Source organism: Eleginops maclovinus, chromosome 24 (assembly GCF_036324505.1).
Source record: "Eleginops maclovinus isolate JMC-PN-2008 ecotype Puerto Natales chromosome 24, JC_Emac_rtc_rv5, whole genome shotgun sequence".
In the NCBI taxonomy this organism is placed as follows: Eukaryota; Metazoa; Chordata; class Actinopteri; order Perciformes; family Eleginopidae; genus Eleginops; species Eleginops maclovinus.
In genome coordinates, this window is record NC_086372.1 from 8,555,775 (window position 1) to 8,571,900 (window position 16,126).

Genomic DNA, 16,126 nt, shown 5'->3' on the forward strand with positions numbered 1-16,126 from the left:
AAAGAAAAGTTAATCCAATATAATGTCTTCGCTTTTCAAAGTCTTCCTAAAGTTCTTCAAAGATAGCTCTGAAAAGCTTGAAGCCTGCTAATGTACGGCCGTTGAGAATGGACTCAAAAGAAAATAAATCGTATTGATTTAAAGTTAATAAGTTGATTGAATTGATCGATGGAAGGCGAGCCGGCTGCAAACATCTCTCGAGTAAAAATGCAAAGTTAGTTTGTTGCATTTCTTTCCAGTTTTACAGAAATAAATTGAATATTTTGTTTATATAAGTTGTTGTTTTGCTCCTACTATCAGTCACCATAGCAATCCAATAGAACTGCTCTGAATTTGCAAGAGTATCCTCTCAACAGTGTTGTGTTCTGCTCCTTTCACATTGTTTAATCCACCTAATAAATAACACTCTTTATACGACACAAAGTGAACAAGAGCCCTTATGCTTCAACACTTCTATGTCGCCAGATGCTCTAAAGGAAACTAATAAAGTTTGCTCTCATGCTTACACTCCAGTGAGTGTTGAAGCAGAAGACTATATCTTAGCAATGAAAAACGTACTTTGCTTCCATTGTTAAAAAACTGTGAGCATGTCAAATTATTTATTACTTTTTGAACAAGAAAGAAAAGTTTCGCTGTGTCTGTGTGTTTCCACGCTCACACATGTGCAATCCTCCCGCTTTATTCTCCAGATTCTCAGCGAGGCTCCAAAGCTGTCTTGATAACTAGGGACCCCCCGCCGCCCCCCCCCGCCCCTAGATAGCCGATTACCGCAGCCCTCCCACTGATCAAACCGGGTCGTTGCATCACCCTCTCCTTCTAGCTTGGTTAGCGCTTCCTCTCCTCCTTTAGTTCTATAGATCTACTTTCGGGACGGTGATAGCGCATTGTTCCAGATGAAAAACTCCTTTGTTTTAAAGGATTTAAATCAGCAGGTCGAAAACTAAGCATTGGCAACTCTCGGGGGATAAAAGAACTTCATTAAGTTCAAATGTTAGGTCACAACGGACCTAGGTGACAAATTTAACACCCTCATAATGGTTTCCCAGAAAACTTTATATCCCTTTTTATCATTTGTGTGTACGTGGTCTCCTGTGGCACGAGTACGGTTAAAGGAGCTGCTGAACTTGTTCACGAGGGGGAAAGAAGGAGCGTGAATGTGGTTTCTTTTATGTTTGATGTCACACAACAAAGAGCGTTCAGCCTGGAAGCGCCCGGGTGCGAAACAGCAACACAGCACAGTTACAAACTTAGAATGCCGTGTCAGCTTTCGGCATCGCTGACTTTCCCTCCGCCTCTCCTCTCGCTCTCGTGCCAGTCAAAACTCCCAGGGAGAGAAAATGAGACGGCGGGATGCGGGAGATAAAAATCCGTCAGGAAACGGGATTCAGGTGGAAGGAGAGGAAGAGTGAGTGACAGCTCACAGTATGTCCATCCTCAAGTGCCAAAGCATGACAATAAAACACCAAAAGATGCACCCAAAAAAACGACAATTGATTATTCATTACACGTCATTTAGCTGATGCTGATGAACAATCGATATTGGGAATCGAACCACTAACCCTTTGATTGGTGGATGCCCATTTGTGCGATTTCCGCCCCAGCACTAGAGAAACTGTAGAATGTAACCCAATCTAAACCTCATTTTTGATTGAACAATATCCCAACTGTGACCAGCAATCAGCGCACAATAAGCTATTTGAGCCACACAATGCGAATAATCATGGCCTTATTATTTAAATAATTAGGCTTGGAAGCATTTATTACTGATCACTACATCGAATGTAATGAGAACGTTACCTTTTTCCTCCCACTAACACATTTCTATAAAAGCCCAAACAGTCGGGTTGAGCATTTTATCTGGCCAGCATTTGGCCTTTTAATAAATACCATATATCAGCCCGTCCGTGTCCTCTGCCTCAGATATGATGGATGGTCTTCCATAACCACAGCGGCATTAAAAAGACGTCTGTAAAACCTGCAATGCGGGTTTATTTTCATTGCCATTCTATTTCAGTTTAACTGTCGTAGCTTTTGTTCATTGTGGTTGAAAGGTAGGTATTGGGGGTCACCTTGAGTGCACAGCTTCAATGCATTAGAGCAGACTGAAATAAAGAACGAGCGGTAAAGGCTTCTGCACCCGCTGTCATTGTACAACATCAGCATCTGTGGTACTGTCTAAAGATACCGCTTGTACACAGTTTGGGACGATAAAAGGCTAAATATGTGTGATTATGGGAATTTAGACTTAAAAAGCTAATGGGGGCGACACCGAGGTCAATAGGTTAAACTCTTTGACTAATGGATATCAACACGAAACTCCCCCAGTTGATAGCTTACATTAAGGTCATTCCTTTTCATATTCAATGTTTTCTAAAAATATGTGTTTAAATATGCAAACAAGGCATTATCCTTTTAAATGAAGGCCAATTTGCATACTTTTCCAGAACAAACACTGGATCAAGCTGAGACGTATTACAGTCAAAGGTTTTTACTGACGGAATTTAGGACAGCTTTTTTTTTTACCATCCTGAAGTAAACCGCAAAATATTGTAGACAGGAATGTTATTTTGAAATACAAAGTCATAAAAAAAATCAGGCTATGAATGATATATGAAGCAACCCCCTTGGTAAAAACCTTCAGGATTTAGAGAGGAAATAAACTTAAAGTTAAGTAGAGATTTCTGGTTCCGAGTACGAGAAAGAAACTCATTTTAAAAGTTAACTCCATCAACACTACTGAAGTTCCCTTTGATAAAAGCAAGACTCATAGACGGTAAACAACTATGCAAAAGTGATGAAACAATAGTTGGTGGACTGTAACTTTTGTTGTGTTTCTATTGGCTGTTACGAGCTCAACTAAGACTGAATATTTTAGAGACTTCTACTATATGAGGCATACATGATTTTCCTTACTTCTGCACTTCTCTACCAAAACGTACCCTTTTGTCAGCAGCCTTTGGTCCCCTAAGAGGATTAAAAGTCAACATAAGCATTTCCATGTTCATAAAGTCAACTCTTACTTTAAATCAGTGGAGATTAGAGTAGCTCTGGCTAATTAATAACAAAAGATTAGGGGAGCTTAAAGTCTATTACAGCAGTCAATTGTAAGAGGAGACTTAGGGAAAAGCTTTAATCGCGTGCTTTTGAGGCAAAACACAGGTCACCGCTCATTTTCATTCACTACAACGCCAGATTTTGTTTATGGAAGAGGGTGCTACAATCACCTGCTCCATGTGCTCTGAACCAGCCGTGCCTTAGGTGAGCCCTCCAAACACACACACACACACACACACACACACACACACACACACACAAAAACAAACAGAAGCCTTTCTAGGGCACGTACACACCTGCAGATGCATTCACCAATGCCTGAGGTATTTGCACACATGCTAATAAGCAGCTGATGCCATTTGGGAGCATCGGCCTTGAGACGCGGTGATCTAATTAAGTAAATGAGAGAATTGGATGGGCAGATGGTGAGAGGAGAAAAAGAAAAGGCAAATAGCCACACTTCCTCCTCTTTTCTATATGGGAAGCCCACGGGGCTGCAACTGTTTCCCTTCATCTCACCTCTGACTTTCTTTTCTCTACATTTGTTTGCTTGCCTTTCTCTTGTAATTCACTCTGGAGACGCATTGCTTGCTCTCTTGTTGTAGAGATCTCCTCTTTTGTTATCTTGACACCCACTTTGTGTGTGCGCACGCTTACTGTACCTCCGTGTCACATGCCCTGGAGCTATATACCTGCGTCCCGGGAAGGAAATGAAACCTCGCTCTATGCAGGGAAATGAAATATGACTGTGAATCTAATATGTTCCCATGTACGACAAACTCCATATCTGTCCGCTTCCCCTGTTCTATGTCAGTGTAGTTTCTCTGATGCTTAACCCGATGTTGCATATCCTCTGTCAGGGACCATAACAACTCTCCCTCACTCTCATCTTCACTTGAAAAGAAATGTTTCTGCACCTCCTCTTCCTCGCTAGCTCGGTCAAACCATGACATTTAATATGAGTGAACTGGCTTTGATATACACTGCTGCCGCTCATCATCTAAAGAGAGGGAAATGATATTAAGTTAAAGTAGGAATGATCAAAATGTTCAAAAACAAACACACACCTCTCTGCTTCACAATCATCGACTGATACGTTTGACTTAATTGGATTTTTGGTGCTTCCTGGACTGGAAAACCTCTAAAAGCAGTTTATAATCCGGCATAGAAAGCTATGATAGACCACAACAATGAGTTTTGTGAGGGAACCTGTGTGTATGCCCCGCTGCCCCGTGGTTGAAACATGATTTCAAGGGAGCGAAAGCCTTTTGAGAATTCCATTTTGAAAGGGAACACGCAGGCTCGCAGAGGGCAGCGGCGTGACCGTGTGAAGCGCCGCCTGGAACACGGTGTGTTTCGACTCTATCTGTCTCTGTATTTATCTCGGGCTTTCTAGATGTCTCTCTGTCCGCCTTTCATACTCTGCCTCCGCTCAGGATTTTCTCACAGCTCTTATCTGCAGGAAAACACGTGAATGCATGCAGCCGCTCTGGAATTTAATGGACTTGGAATGAACCTGGGAGGAACATTGAGACATTTCAAGTATCAATTTGGTTTTATTTGAATGGAAGTTGCCTTGTCCATCACAGTCTTGCCTTTTCCATCTTAATCAGTACAAATAATTCTGATTGTATAGAAGTCTATGAGATACGTGTTGCCTTTAAAACAATTTGATATCATTATTTCCCTCTTGCCCTGGTGCCGATACCAAATTGTGTCTATCACATGCAAGGTCTCCATTTATACAAGTCATATGTAAAAGAATTCAGTTTGTATAGAAGTCTATGAGAAAATGACATGCCCTCTTACTTGATCTTTTACCTCTGAAAAGTATTTTCAAATACATGCATGGCCTCTTTGCAATGAAACCGTTTTTTTTCCTACTTTCCGTTGATGTTAGCTAACCAATGGGTAATCACAGTAACCATGATGGTCATTGTGATGTTAACATGCATCACATTATTCCATTATGTTAAATCAGATGGTGTTGTACTAACTTAACCATAGCCCTTGATTAATTGAAGACCTTTGAACTCCCTATCATCAACTATAATGGAAAGTTATTCATTCAGTTAAGGAACATGAATGAATTATGTTGATGAATGGACGTTTTGTTTTGGCAGTGAATAGATAGATATGTGCATAATGTAGTTGGCGATGCAAGCCAAAATAGCAATGCCAATGCAAATGAGTCATATATGATGGCTGAGAATAAACAAACCCACATACAGTATTGGTTCTCCACCTTGTCTTCAGGTTTTTCCATTAGCATTATCCATGGAGACAACACAAAACAAGGCTGTGTGTTTGTGTGTGATGATGATGATGCGTCCCACTGATGCAAATATAGATTTTGCCACACTTCACTATCACACAATAGATACTTGAAACACACACACACACACACACACACAGTCAGTGAGTGCCTGTGTGGCCCGGGCTGATTAATTGGAGCGTTCAGTGGCTGTGATAGCTGTGCTCCTCCGAGACAACACGCTGTCTTTTTCACTCCACCTTAACCTCTGCTGGACACACACACACACACACACACACACACACACACACACACACACACACACACACACACACACACACACACACACACACACACACACACACACACACACACACACACACACACACACACACACACACACACACACACACACACACACACACACACACACACACACACACACACACACACACACACACACACACACACACACACCTCTGAAATTAGACCACCTCTCTTGCTTTCTCTCTCCATCTCTGTCACACTGTCTCCCATCTTGCAAATGACCCGCCATCAGCCCGCTCTCACCTTGCCAAAAGCCATTTTGCCGGCGAGCAACCGGTAAAAAAAGGGTACGACGCAGGGGGAACACTCAGGTGTGTGTGAGCCCCAGAGTGTGTGTTCTTGCCTCTCAGCTGCAGACAAATTAATGAACCGGCTCAGGAACCCTCAGAAATGCACAAACAGATTCCCTATAAGTGCACTCTTTGCAGCGCTCTCTCATCTTTCTTGGCGCTGAAGGTGACTCACCTTCACACTCTCACACAATTATTGCAAAGCCTTGCCAAGGTTTTGTCCTCCCTGAGTTTTATGTACCTTTAAAACCCGCCGAAGGAGCGGCCATATTTCTGCAGGGCTGCAAGGTGACTTCAGAAAAAAAGGGGGAGTAATTAGGATAAGGAGAATAAGTGGAGAAAGGGAGATGTCTCCACCTTTGGTCGGGGTATTGTTTGACCCACAATCCTTTACTATCGCCCTTCTCTCCATTTCCATTGTCTTCCCCTCATCCTCTCATGCTCCCTCCTTATCTCCCCTTAGAGACTTTCCATCTCTTTTACCTCCGCTTTGTCTCACACAGTCTCCCCGACACATACACACACCTCCACCTTTACCTCCTCCTCCTCTCTCTCGCTATTCCCTCCCTCCCCAGTCAGCTGTCACGGCTGCCACTTTCTCTCGCCCACTCATTTATTACAGGTCACCGCCGCAGGAGGGGCCGTTTAAAAAGGACAACGTGCCCCCTGGACACACACACACACACACACACACACACACACACAACTCATACAGTATACATGGATGTGCAAATACTTTATATAAAGGGATGCAAACATGTGACAGGAATTAGCGCCCCAGGACTTGTCTTCTAAGGCTATGTTTGCCCCAGGATATGGTGCTAAACAAGCGCTTCAGGCTAAGGGAACTACTTTAACATTTTTGTAATTTGTAAAGTGATCTTTTACCACTGACTGCTTATAGGTTCACTAAGTGGATGTTTGTGCCAAATTTTGAGAAATTCATTCTCCTAAGATAATGCAAACAGGAGAATGGGAGATAGGGAGGCAAAAACTGTCAGAATAAAAGACAACCTAAATAAAAAAACACCAATCATGACCTGAACTCATTCTGACCCTAAATCGTACTTACGTTTTATCAAAAAGTAACAAAAAAGTTGGCCTTTGCATTTTAAGTTTGGTCATCTTGGGCCAGAACAAACACGTAAAACTCCAGGATGTACTTAAAGAGGACATGTTCTCATTTTCAGGTTCAGATTTTGTATTTTGTGCCTTTACTGTGACATGTTTAGCCTTTGCAGACCATTTACATGCACACAAACCTATATAAACACACTACAGGAAAGGGAAACCCCCAAAAAGCATACAAAGGGCCAGTTTAAACAATCAGGAAGTGTGAATTTAACTAAATAAAACCTGATGTTTTTGTTGGACAACAGTATAAAAAACTTGCTCCAAGTCAACCAATAATATGCTTCTGAAAAGTGGCTCAGTCAGTAGGGGCTTGGACTGGGAACCGTAGGGTCGCCGGTTCAAGTCCCCGAACAGACTTGAAATATGGAGCAGTCGCTGCACTACAACCAGCACTACAACCAGTAGTGCAGCGACTGCTACTTGGAGAGGTCCCAGTTCAGCTCCTAGGCCCTGCTGTGGTGTCCTTGAGCAAGGCACCGGACACCTCCAATCCCCCCTCCCCATTGCTCCCCGGGCGCTGCACGGTAGCTGCCCACTGCTCCTAGTGCTAGGATGGGTTAAATGCAGAGGACTAATTTCACTGTGTGTGCTCTGCTGTGTGCATGTATGTGACTAATAGAGGGTTTCATCCTCCGATTCCATCTAAAAGCTTTTCAGACTATGTGAAACTGCACATTTGCACTATGAATAATCAGGAGTCATCTTTAAGATTATTCAGCAGGAAAACCACTGCTAGCAAAAAGACAGACAATTATTATTTTGTTGGTTTTAAGATTCCCTCTACAAGGTTTGGCATTTCATTTAGATCCACATACATGCTGTACTGTATGTTTAACTTTCACACTTGGCTGCAGTCTGCTCTCATTATTTTGGCCTTGGCGGAGAACACAGCGTCGGAACACAGCTTTAATCTTGTAGAATTAGTCGAACATGAGTCTGAGTCGGGCAGAGTGATGCTCTGGGTTTGCCTCCTTTAAATACTGTAGCAACGTCTCACTGATATTAAATCCTTGAGAGCGATCTCTGACAACCGAAAAAATACAATTATGTCCTATTTTTTTTATCGTGGGCAAATATTCAGAAGAGGATCAAAGCAAAGAAATACCGACAGACTGGCAGAAATAGCCTGATATACACAAAAGGCGCACATGCCTAAGCATACAGAGTATCAATCACACACGCAGTCATGCACACACAGGGAGAAACACACACTCGCACAGTGCCAGACAGATTAAGGCCCTGATTAAGGCGGGTGTCGCATAAAAGTCTTGGAACAGTAAATATCCTTAATTTGTAGTGTAATTAAACAGATTAGCTGCCGTGAATATCTTAACAGGGATTAGCTGACACACAATACACCGGGCGGGCTTGACTGCACACACAAACACACACATTGGCACACACACACACACATAGGGGAAAACTAATGAAGATCCAAAATAGGTTTTTATCCACGCTAAAGTGCAAAAATGAGAAGACGTGTGTGTCTGTATGCAGGTTGACTACAGGTCGGGGGTGACGTGCAGCATCAAAACGCGCACATATGAGGGATTACAGACCAGTGATCATTTCTCCTTTCATTAAGACTTTGTCAAGGTTACAGGGGGGGGGAATAAATTCTATTGTTATTCTAATTCCCTCCATAGTGCTGCGCTGAGAGCCAGAACAGAAAGCAAAGGGAAGCGAGTGAAAGAAGGCAAAGGAACTAAAGAAGAAAAAAGGTTGTGCAAGACGGGAGTCGATGGCACTTGATCCTGCTTCGCCAAGGAAGTGCTGCCAATCAAAGGAAGCTGAACACTGTCCCACTTCCTGTGTTGGCCTGGTGCCCGAGCACAGCACTGCAAATGTGAATTCAAAGCCTTGTGTACACGAGAAGAGACACACAAATGGAGGAATGTGCACACATGCAGTTGTGTCTTACAAGGCAGATCAAGGCTGGACTCAAAACCATAGCCCTTATTAAAAATGGATCAAATAACCATGTGCAATGCAAGGACTCCACAGAAGACAGGATGGTCCAACATCACTGGGGATTGGAATCAGCTCACATGGAGAACCACTTCCTATGTGATGTATTCCATGGTTGGATCATGCTGTTTCAGGTGGCTGGGAGCATTGGCATGGCTACATGTCACAAGAGCGGATTTCAATGGTTCAAGTTGTATGATATTCAAAATGTCTAGAACGAGCATGCTCCTTACTGTAAGCGCTAGCACGTTGTCCAGTATGACACCACAAAAATGTAATATGTTTTATTCAAATAACATTAGATCTAGCGTTCTGGACGATAAAAACCAAAATGAAATAGCCATGATTTATATTTAGGGGTATTCAATTCACTTTAGGTGATGACAGTTAGAGTGAAGCTTCAACTAGTGCATAAATAAGCTAACGCTAACAAAATAGTATCTGTTTTCCACCAAACATTTTTCTGGGATTTATGAAGAATCTGACTTATAAGAAAAAGATACACCTTTACAAATGTCCCTTTCATTTACATAATCTAAATAATGGATTGTTTCATCATTTTTTGGCTAATTATTTAAACTTGAATTTACTTCAGGTGTATTTAGGTGCAGCTGGAAATATCTATGACTTGAAACTGCCAGATCTTGTAATTTAATCTAAGTATTTTTGCATCAGATGTGCAACAAATTTGAACTTTTAGTTGATATAAAACTACCCAATTAGGCCGAGTCAATCGAGTTATCACTGAAATATGTCTGTAAATTGACCATATAGATATATGTAGTTTAACACTTACTCTAAAATGCAAAAACAACTAAAGTCTTGAAACACCTTCAGCATCTAAACCTCCTTCCAAAGGGTTTAAAGCTCAGCAACACACACACACACACACGTGGAAACATATACGTATGGGTATGCATGTAAATGACAGTTGGGTTACGAAGGAGCTGCAGAAAGCATTCTGTCCATGAAACAAATTGGGTGTCGTGATTAAAAAGGGGGGAAATGAGCTGTTTTCCATTGTCCCTGTGTGCTCAGTGACAGCCGCGCACACAGGGCTAATGAAAGACAGAGGGGAAAGTGTGTGTGAGGGAAAGAGGAGGAGGAAATAAAAAGCTGGTAAAAGAGGGGGGGAAAACATGATGGAGATGTTAATGTTGGAGAACCGGAGGGAGAAGGTGTGGCGAGAAGGAGATTTGATGAATGTGTGATGAGGGAGGCAATGAAACACAAGTTAAACAAAAGAGAAACTCTGAAGTGGTGTGAGCTGACCAGCCAGATCCGTGTGTGTGTGTGTGTGTGTGTGTGTGTGTGTGTGTGTGTGTGTGTGTGTGTGTGTGTGTGTGTGTGTGTGTGTGTGTGTGTGTGTGTGTGTGTGTGTGTGTGTGTGTGTGTGTGAAGGAAGCCCCCTCAGACGCAGGATGGAGGCATTTGTCTCTGAGTGGAATTACAAGTGGCGGGCCAAACAAACCCTCCAGTGGTCTAGAAGAAACAGAAGAGGGAGGAAGGAGAAAGAAATCCTCTGTCTTTCCTGTCCTTTGTGTGTGAGAAACCACTAAAAGTAGTCTTTTAAGCTAACAATAAGGAAGCTGCCTCACACTTCAAAGCTTCCGCTGCTTTTCAACCCTGAACTTGCACCAGTGTGTGAAAGAAATAAAGAAAAGAAGCTAGCATGTAGATTTGGTGTTTACAGTACGCCCCTGTGCGCGGTGGAGTTTTCTGCGTGGGAGTGAGACCTCCTGAAAAGGGGGCATCCGTGCCAGGCTTCCAGCGTCCGACGAGCCAATCTAACTCGCACCAGGAGTTGGCACCGGCCTGAATGCAACCAAAGCCAACCCTGCTCATCATTAGAAAGCAAAGGCACGGGCGGTTCAAAAAGTCCTCCCTGCCAAACACACAGAGACCGACTTCGAAGGGATGATTACAGAGGCCAATAAAGCCGCCTATGTTGCACCCGCGCCTTGGATGTTTTCCTTCCCATGCTGTGCAGTTGTGATGCCGCATGTCAATATTTGGGTGGTTCACAAACGGGAGGAACAGAAGCCCCTCTGTGCAGCCGGGCGGGGAAACAAAATGTCAGCAAACACGCTTCGGAATGCCTGGGAAGAGAACGACTTTTTTTATCCGCGAGGGAACAGCATCATCTTTGTCTGGCTGATCATAATCGGAACGCTGCTTCAGTAGGCTACCACGAGAGGTTGCTGTCTCAGGCCCCCCCCATTTGAAAGGCTTCCCTTGCACAAATTACACTTTGGTGCAAAAGGCCTATTCTATTCCCCCTGTTTCATGGGAGACACCAAAGCATCCATGTCTCCGCTCGTCGTAATGACAGCGAGTTTAACTAACAGCTAAAGCTTGGCACGGGTTAAGCCTGGCAGATATCGAGTTATGATAGCACTGTTGACTAATTTACAGCTAGATTGAATTCCTTCACCTCCCTCATCTCTCATGCTGTCAAATAAAGGCCTTGTGGTCTAGACTGATGCTATCAAAAAAAAAGCTTAATTAGCTTGTAATAAATTCCCATTTCCGTCCCAGTCTTCTACAAAGCACCGGCCAGCTCCTCGTGCCAGCTGACGGACGCCCGGTAATTTGATACTGGCATTCAGCGGGATCCCTTCCACGAGATTCCCCCCTTCCCTCATTTCTCCCCCCAGCCATTTCGCAGGAGAGCACGTCTTTAAATGTCACCCAAACACACACACGGCACACGTGTGAATGCAGCATTTGTCACACACACACGCGAGAGCCAGGGCGATTAAAATGTTTCAGCCATTTGTTTGAGGGAGAAGACAGCGTGAAAACTGGTGTCTGGTATTTCAGAAAAGCACCACTCAAAACTCCGGTCAATTTAAAGACTCTCCGTATAAGCTGGGCAAAGAAATCAGTTTAGACGTGGCATTTTGCCGAGTTCTTCCACACCTTGACCCAGGAGCAATATCAGCGGACTCCCAAACACGCTGCACAAAGAAAAAGCTGGAATTTAATCAAACATGGATAAAGTCCTTCACTAGCACAAAGAAGGGGAAATGACTAGAAAGTGTATTCTTGACCTCGGCAGCAGTAATTTGACAGAGAAATGTTTCAGAGCTTTCAAAACGAATCTCACAGCATAGAATTGAAGAATGTAAGACTGAGGAATGGGCCCTTTGAAAACTGCCATTTGCAGTCGATAGATAACTCAAATATTGGATGTACAGTTGTAACCAATACCACTTCAAAGAGGAGTTTATTGCTCAATTTGTCCGTGAACAGATATTAAATAGATATTTTCTTCAAGACAAACATTCACTAGACCCATTCTCCCTTGAAAAGCATGTTTCACCATTTACCCACAATATTTGGATGAAAAAGAGAGGACATCAGTTAGTTGCAACCCTACATCCACTGTCCTACAGAAGTCATTACAACAAATAAGTCATGATTAGCAATTTGGCTTCATTGTTAAGAGTTTTAATGAGATTTTGCTGAACAAAACCGGCACAGCCAGCTCGAAATTGAGAAGAAAGTTGATCAGTCTTCCAGAGAAACTATTATCGAACCCTTGAACGCATCGCTGGGTCAATCCTGAACTCTGGATCAGTGTTTATTCTGAATAAAACACAAGCTTTTTTCTCAATTGCTTTGGCTCATTTTAAACAGGAAGTCTTTCGGGGGACATCCTAAATCTATCATGCTTATTTTGTCAGTTTCATCATAGCACTTAACCCTGGAAGTGTTCCATAAATCCTTGTTTTGTTCGACTCTTATGTCAACACTAAATGCTATTGAGTATAACACTGAGCTTTTTAAATTCCCTTTTCAACACTAGGTCAGAGGTCACTAGGAGAAGGGCAGTGTTCACAACATCCGTGCCACAATATGACGGCTACGCAAATAATCAACAACTAAACTAAACAAGAAAATGTTTAGGTAAAACTACACATTTGCATCCTCTTGTTTGTCTTCCTGCCACAATTTTTCGTTCAACATTACATCCGATGTTTTCCATCTTGTGATAACACACATCAAAACTATTCTACGTCCCAGAAATGTATGAGATATAGTCAGATGCATCTCTGACAGATGTACCATGTGATTGCTGAAGCGTTTCAGAAGTTGTTTGTGCAAACCGTAGACAATGACTCATTTGCACGCACATGCCAAAACCCCTTCCTTGGATAAATGAGAATCAAATCTGTTGTGAACAACAAGCCAATTGTTCCGAGGCTTCAACAAATTGCCTTGAAAAAAAAAAATCCCATTCAAGAATTGAGGCATACTTGTGACAAAAGCTGAACCGTGAGTTTACAGAGGGCCATTCTCTCACACTGCAACAGACAAGACATCAATCAAGTTCCTTGTGGTGTGAACACCTCCACGCACACTGTACATCATGCAAACACACACACGCACACAGGCACGGTTCTACTGCTCCACGGACCGGCTGACTGGCAGGAATGCTGCAGACATTTGTCTCGCAGCAGACAGATTCAATCACCATGTTAAACACCGCTGAAGTGAACATCTCCAGCCTTGACTTACTACAACCTGATATGACTTGACGTATGGAGCCGGGGACGCATTTTTAAAAGCCACAATAAGGAGCTGGAGATTAAGTGAAAGAGTGGACAGATAGCACACACATATCTGCTCAGTAAACACCCACACACACACAATGAACTTCCCAAGAGGCATAGCTGAGATTCTCGAGGCTGAATTTGCATCACAAATATCTGGGATGGGAGTGTATGCGTAGTGAATAAATAATCCAGGCAAAGGGTGCCACTTCTCTTCCTTGCCTGACACCCATCCATCCACTGTTGTTAATAATAAACAGCACACACACACACACACACACACACACACACACACCCACACACCACAGCAGAGTGTGTGTTTGTTGAGAACCACAAGCCAAAACTCGACCTGTCCTTGGAGGACGGGGAAGAAAAGCATCCCATTTGAGATGTTGGAGTAAAGCCAAATTCACTCTTTTAAAATCAAAACACTCTTATGTTTCCACTTCCTGTTTGCTTGGGGTGTTTTTCCCCCCTTTCCAAAAGTTGTTTTCATCAGTTTAATAAGCAGATTCTTGCCCCCAAAAAAAACCAAACACCACATATAACTCAGCCTGACATGATTCTGCGAATTCAAACAGAATACTGGAGCACATTAGAGCCCTTATTGATGCTGGAAAAAAGTTTCATTATTTGCTCAGATAAATAGTGTTGCACACAGCAAATATAGCAGAAGGCTCTCAGCAAATATCCCACAGGGGTGCCGAAGGGATTACAACACCACACAGATATCATTAACCTCACTATGAATTGACTTAAGCATGCCATGGATGCATTACACGAGGCTTTATGAGAATATCGCAGGATCGTTAAAGAGATTTTGGTCCGGGGGATTGACACCACGGGGGTCCTTATGATGAAAGCGAGATGTTTTCCCACTATAGCCCTTAGTGTATCTGCTACATCTAAATTATTCAAAGGCAGACAGGGCTACCACGAGCTCAATTCATATAAATCAGCGCAAATAGCCGCGGTGCATCAATGTCCGTTTATGGGAATTAGATTAAAACGATGGCGCATTCATTCATAAACATCAGATTATCCCACACAACGATATGTTAGCATTCAAAGCACCACGCACTCTGCTTCAAATTACTATTTTTTGATCAGATAAGGGGTGTTAAAAGGAAGGGAGTTTGGAGAGATTTTTACGCAGAGCTTGGCGCGCTCCCACAGGCTGCTGAATGTCAGTTTACTGCAGGTGAGTCTCAGCGCGAGCACCCAAAAGCAACATGAGCATTGTAGGATAGGAAGTTGTGTAAGTTTTTGACAGTGATGCAAAGCTCGCATCAACAGAGGCGACACGTCCGCTCGTTATCATTCACCAAACTGTGATCCCGCCATCATACCAAGCCAAAATGTGCAGGTGTATGAAAGAAAAACAAGGGGTTTTGGGGGGGATCTGACCTCCCTGGGAGACCCAGGTACAGGGACGCACATCCAAGCACTCACCTGACTGTGCTGCACCGGATCCGATCACCAGCAAAGTGACGAGGACGCAAGCGGGGAACTTCATCTTCGAAAAGGGGGCTGCTTGTCTTGTTAACTCCCGTAACTCACATGTCCAATTAAGATATCCTCGTTTGTTTGCTCACACAGAGAGAAAAAATAAAATAAAAAATCACGTCAGTCTTCTCTGCTCTTGGCACAGTTTCCACCCAGAAGCACCGCCGTGGAGAGCTTTTACGCACCGCGTTATTTGTTGTTGTTTGTTTATCAGTTCCCTGTCCAGTGTTTAGGTCGCTTTCCACCGCGGATACTCTGAGCCATTTACTCCTCACGCTGCCATAGCGCCGGTGGCTGGGGGTGGGGTGGGGGGGGAGAGGAGGGTGGAGTGTTTGCTGGGATGTGGGGTGGGGGGGGTGGTTGGTCTAAACACGCCTCCTTATTGAGATCGACAACTTCTTCAGCCAATTAAAGCAGATATCTAAAAGATTAGGAGCGTTTTGTCTTTCTTTTTTGGAAATACGCCCACTTCACTTATCACCTCTCCTGATTGGTTATTTGGCTCCATCGTTGCTGTCAATACACCTGTCAGGAGCAGCTTCTCTTTTCCCGTTTTCCCTGGGGAGGTTTGATGTCCAAATTGCAACCTGTGGGTAGACAAAACGCGGAAATTGATTTTTTATTACCATATAATGACCATAATTTAAATATCTAATAAAATAGTTGCTTTATAGCCTGTTTCCTGCCATGACAGAGTGATTTTCCAGATTATGTACTACTACTTTTGCTTCATTTGTGTGGATATATATTGAACGTAAGTTTACAGAAAGTTCAAGCCTCCACCACACTGAAAGGCACAGACTATAAAGTTTGATGCTGCAGAGAACAGGCACTATACCATGTTCAGGGACGCTCATTTCACAAGCCAGTGTACCCAGTGGGCTCGTGTGGAAGTATGAAAACTGCTGGAAAAATCAGCGAGGACCAATAGATATTGATTTGTGATCCATGTAAAGGGAGAACTCAGGCTTAAACGGGCTCAATTACCATACTACTCCACAGTTTAGGCAGCAAGGATGGAAATGATCCATCAT

At 43.2% G+C, this 16,126-nt stretch overlaps 1 protein-coding gene across 1 annotated transcript in view; it reads right to left on the reverse strand.

Annotated features, from left to right (window-relative positions):
• Nucleotides 1–15,327, reverse strand: part of si:ch73-383l1.1 (receptor tyrosine-protein kinase erbB-4) — a 213,149-nt gene extending 197,822 nt beyond the window's left edge. Inside the window, exon 1 of the mRNA XM_063878068.1 lies at nt 15,039–15,327. Coding sequence (XP_063734138.1) covers nt 15,039–15,102 — 64 coding nt within the window. The 5' untranslated portion in view covers nt 15,103–15,327. The remainder of the gene's footprint in view (nt 1–15,038) is intronic.
• Between the last annotated feature and the right edge of the window lie 799 nt (nt 15,328–16,126).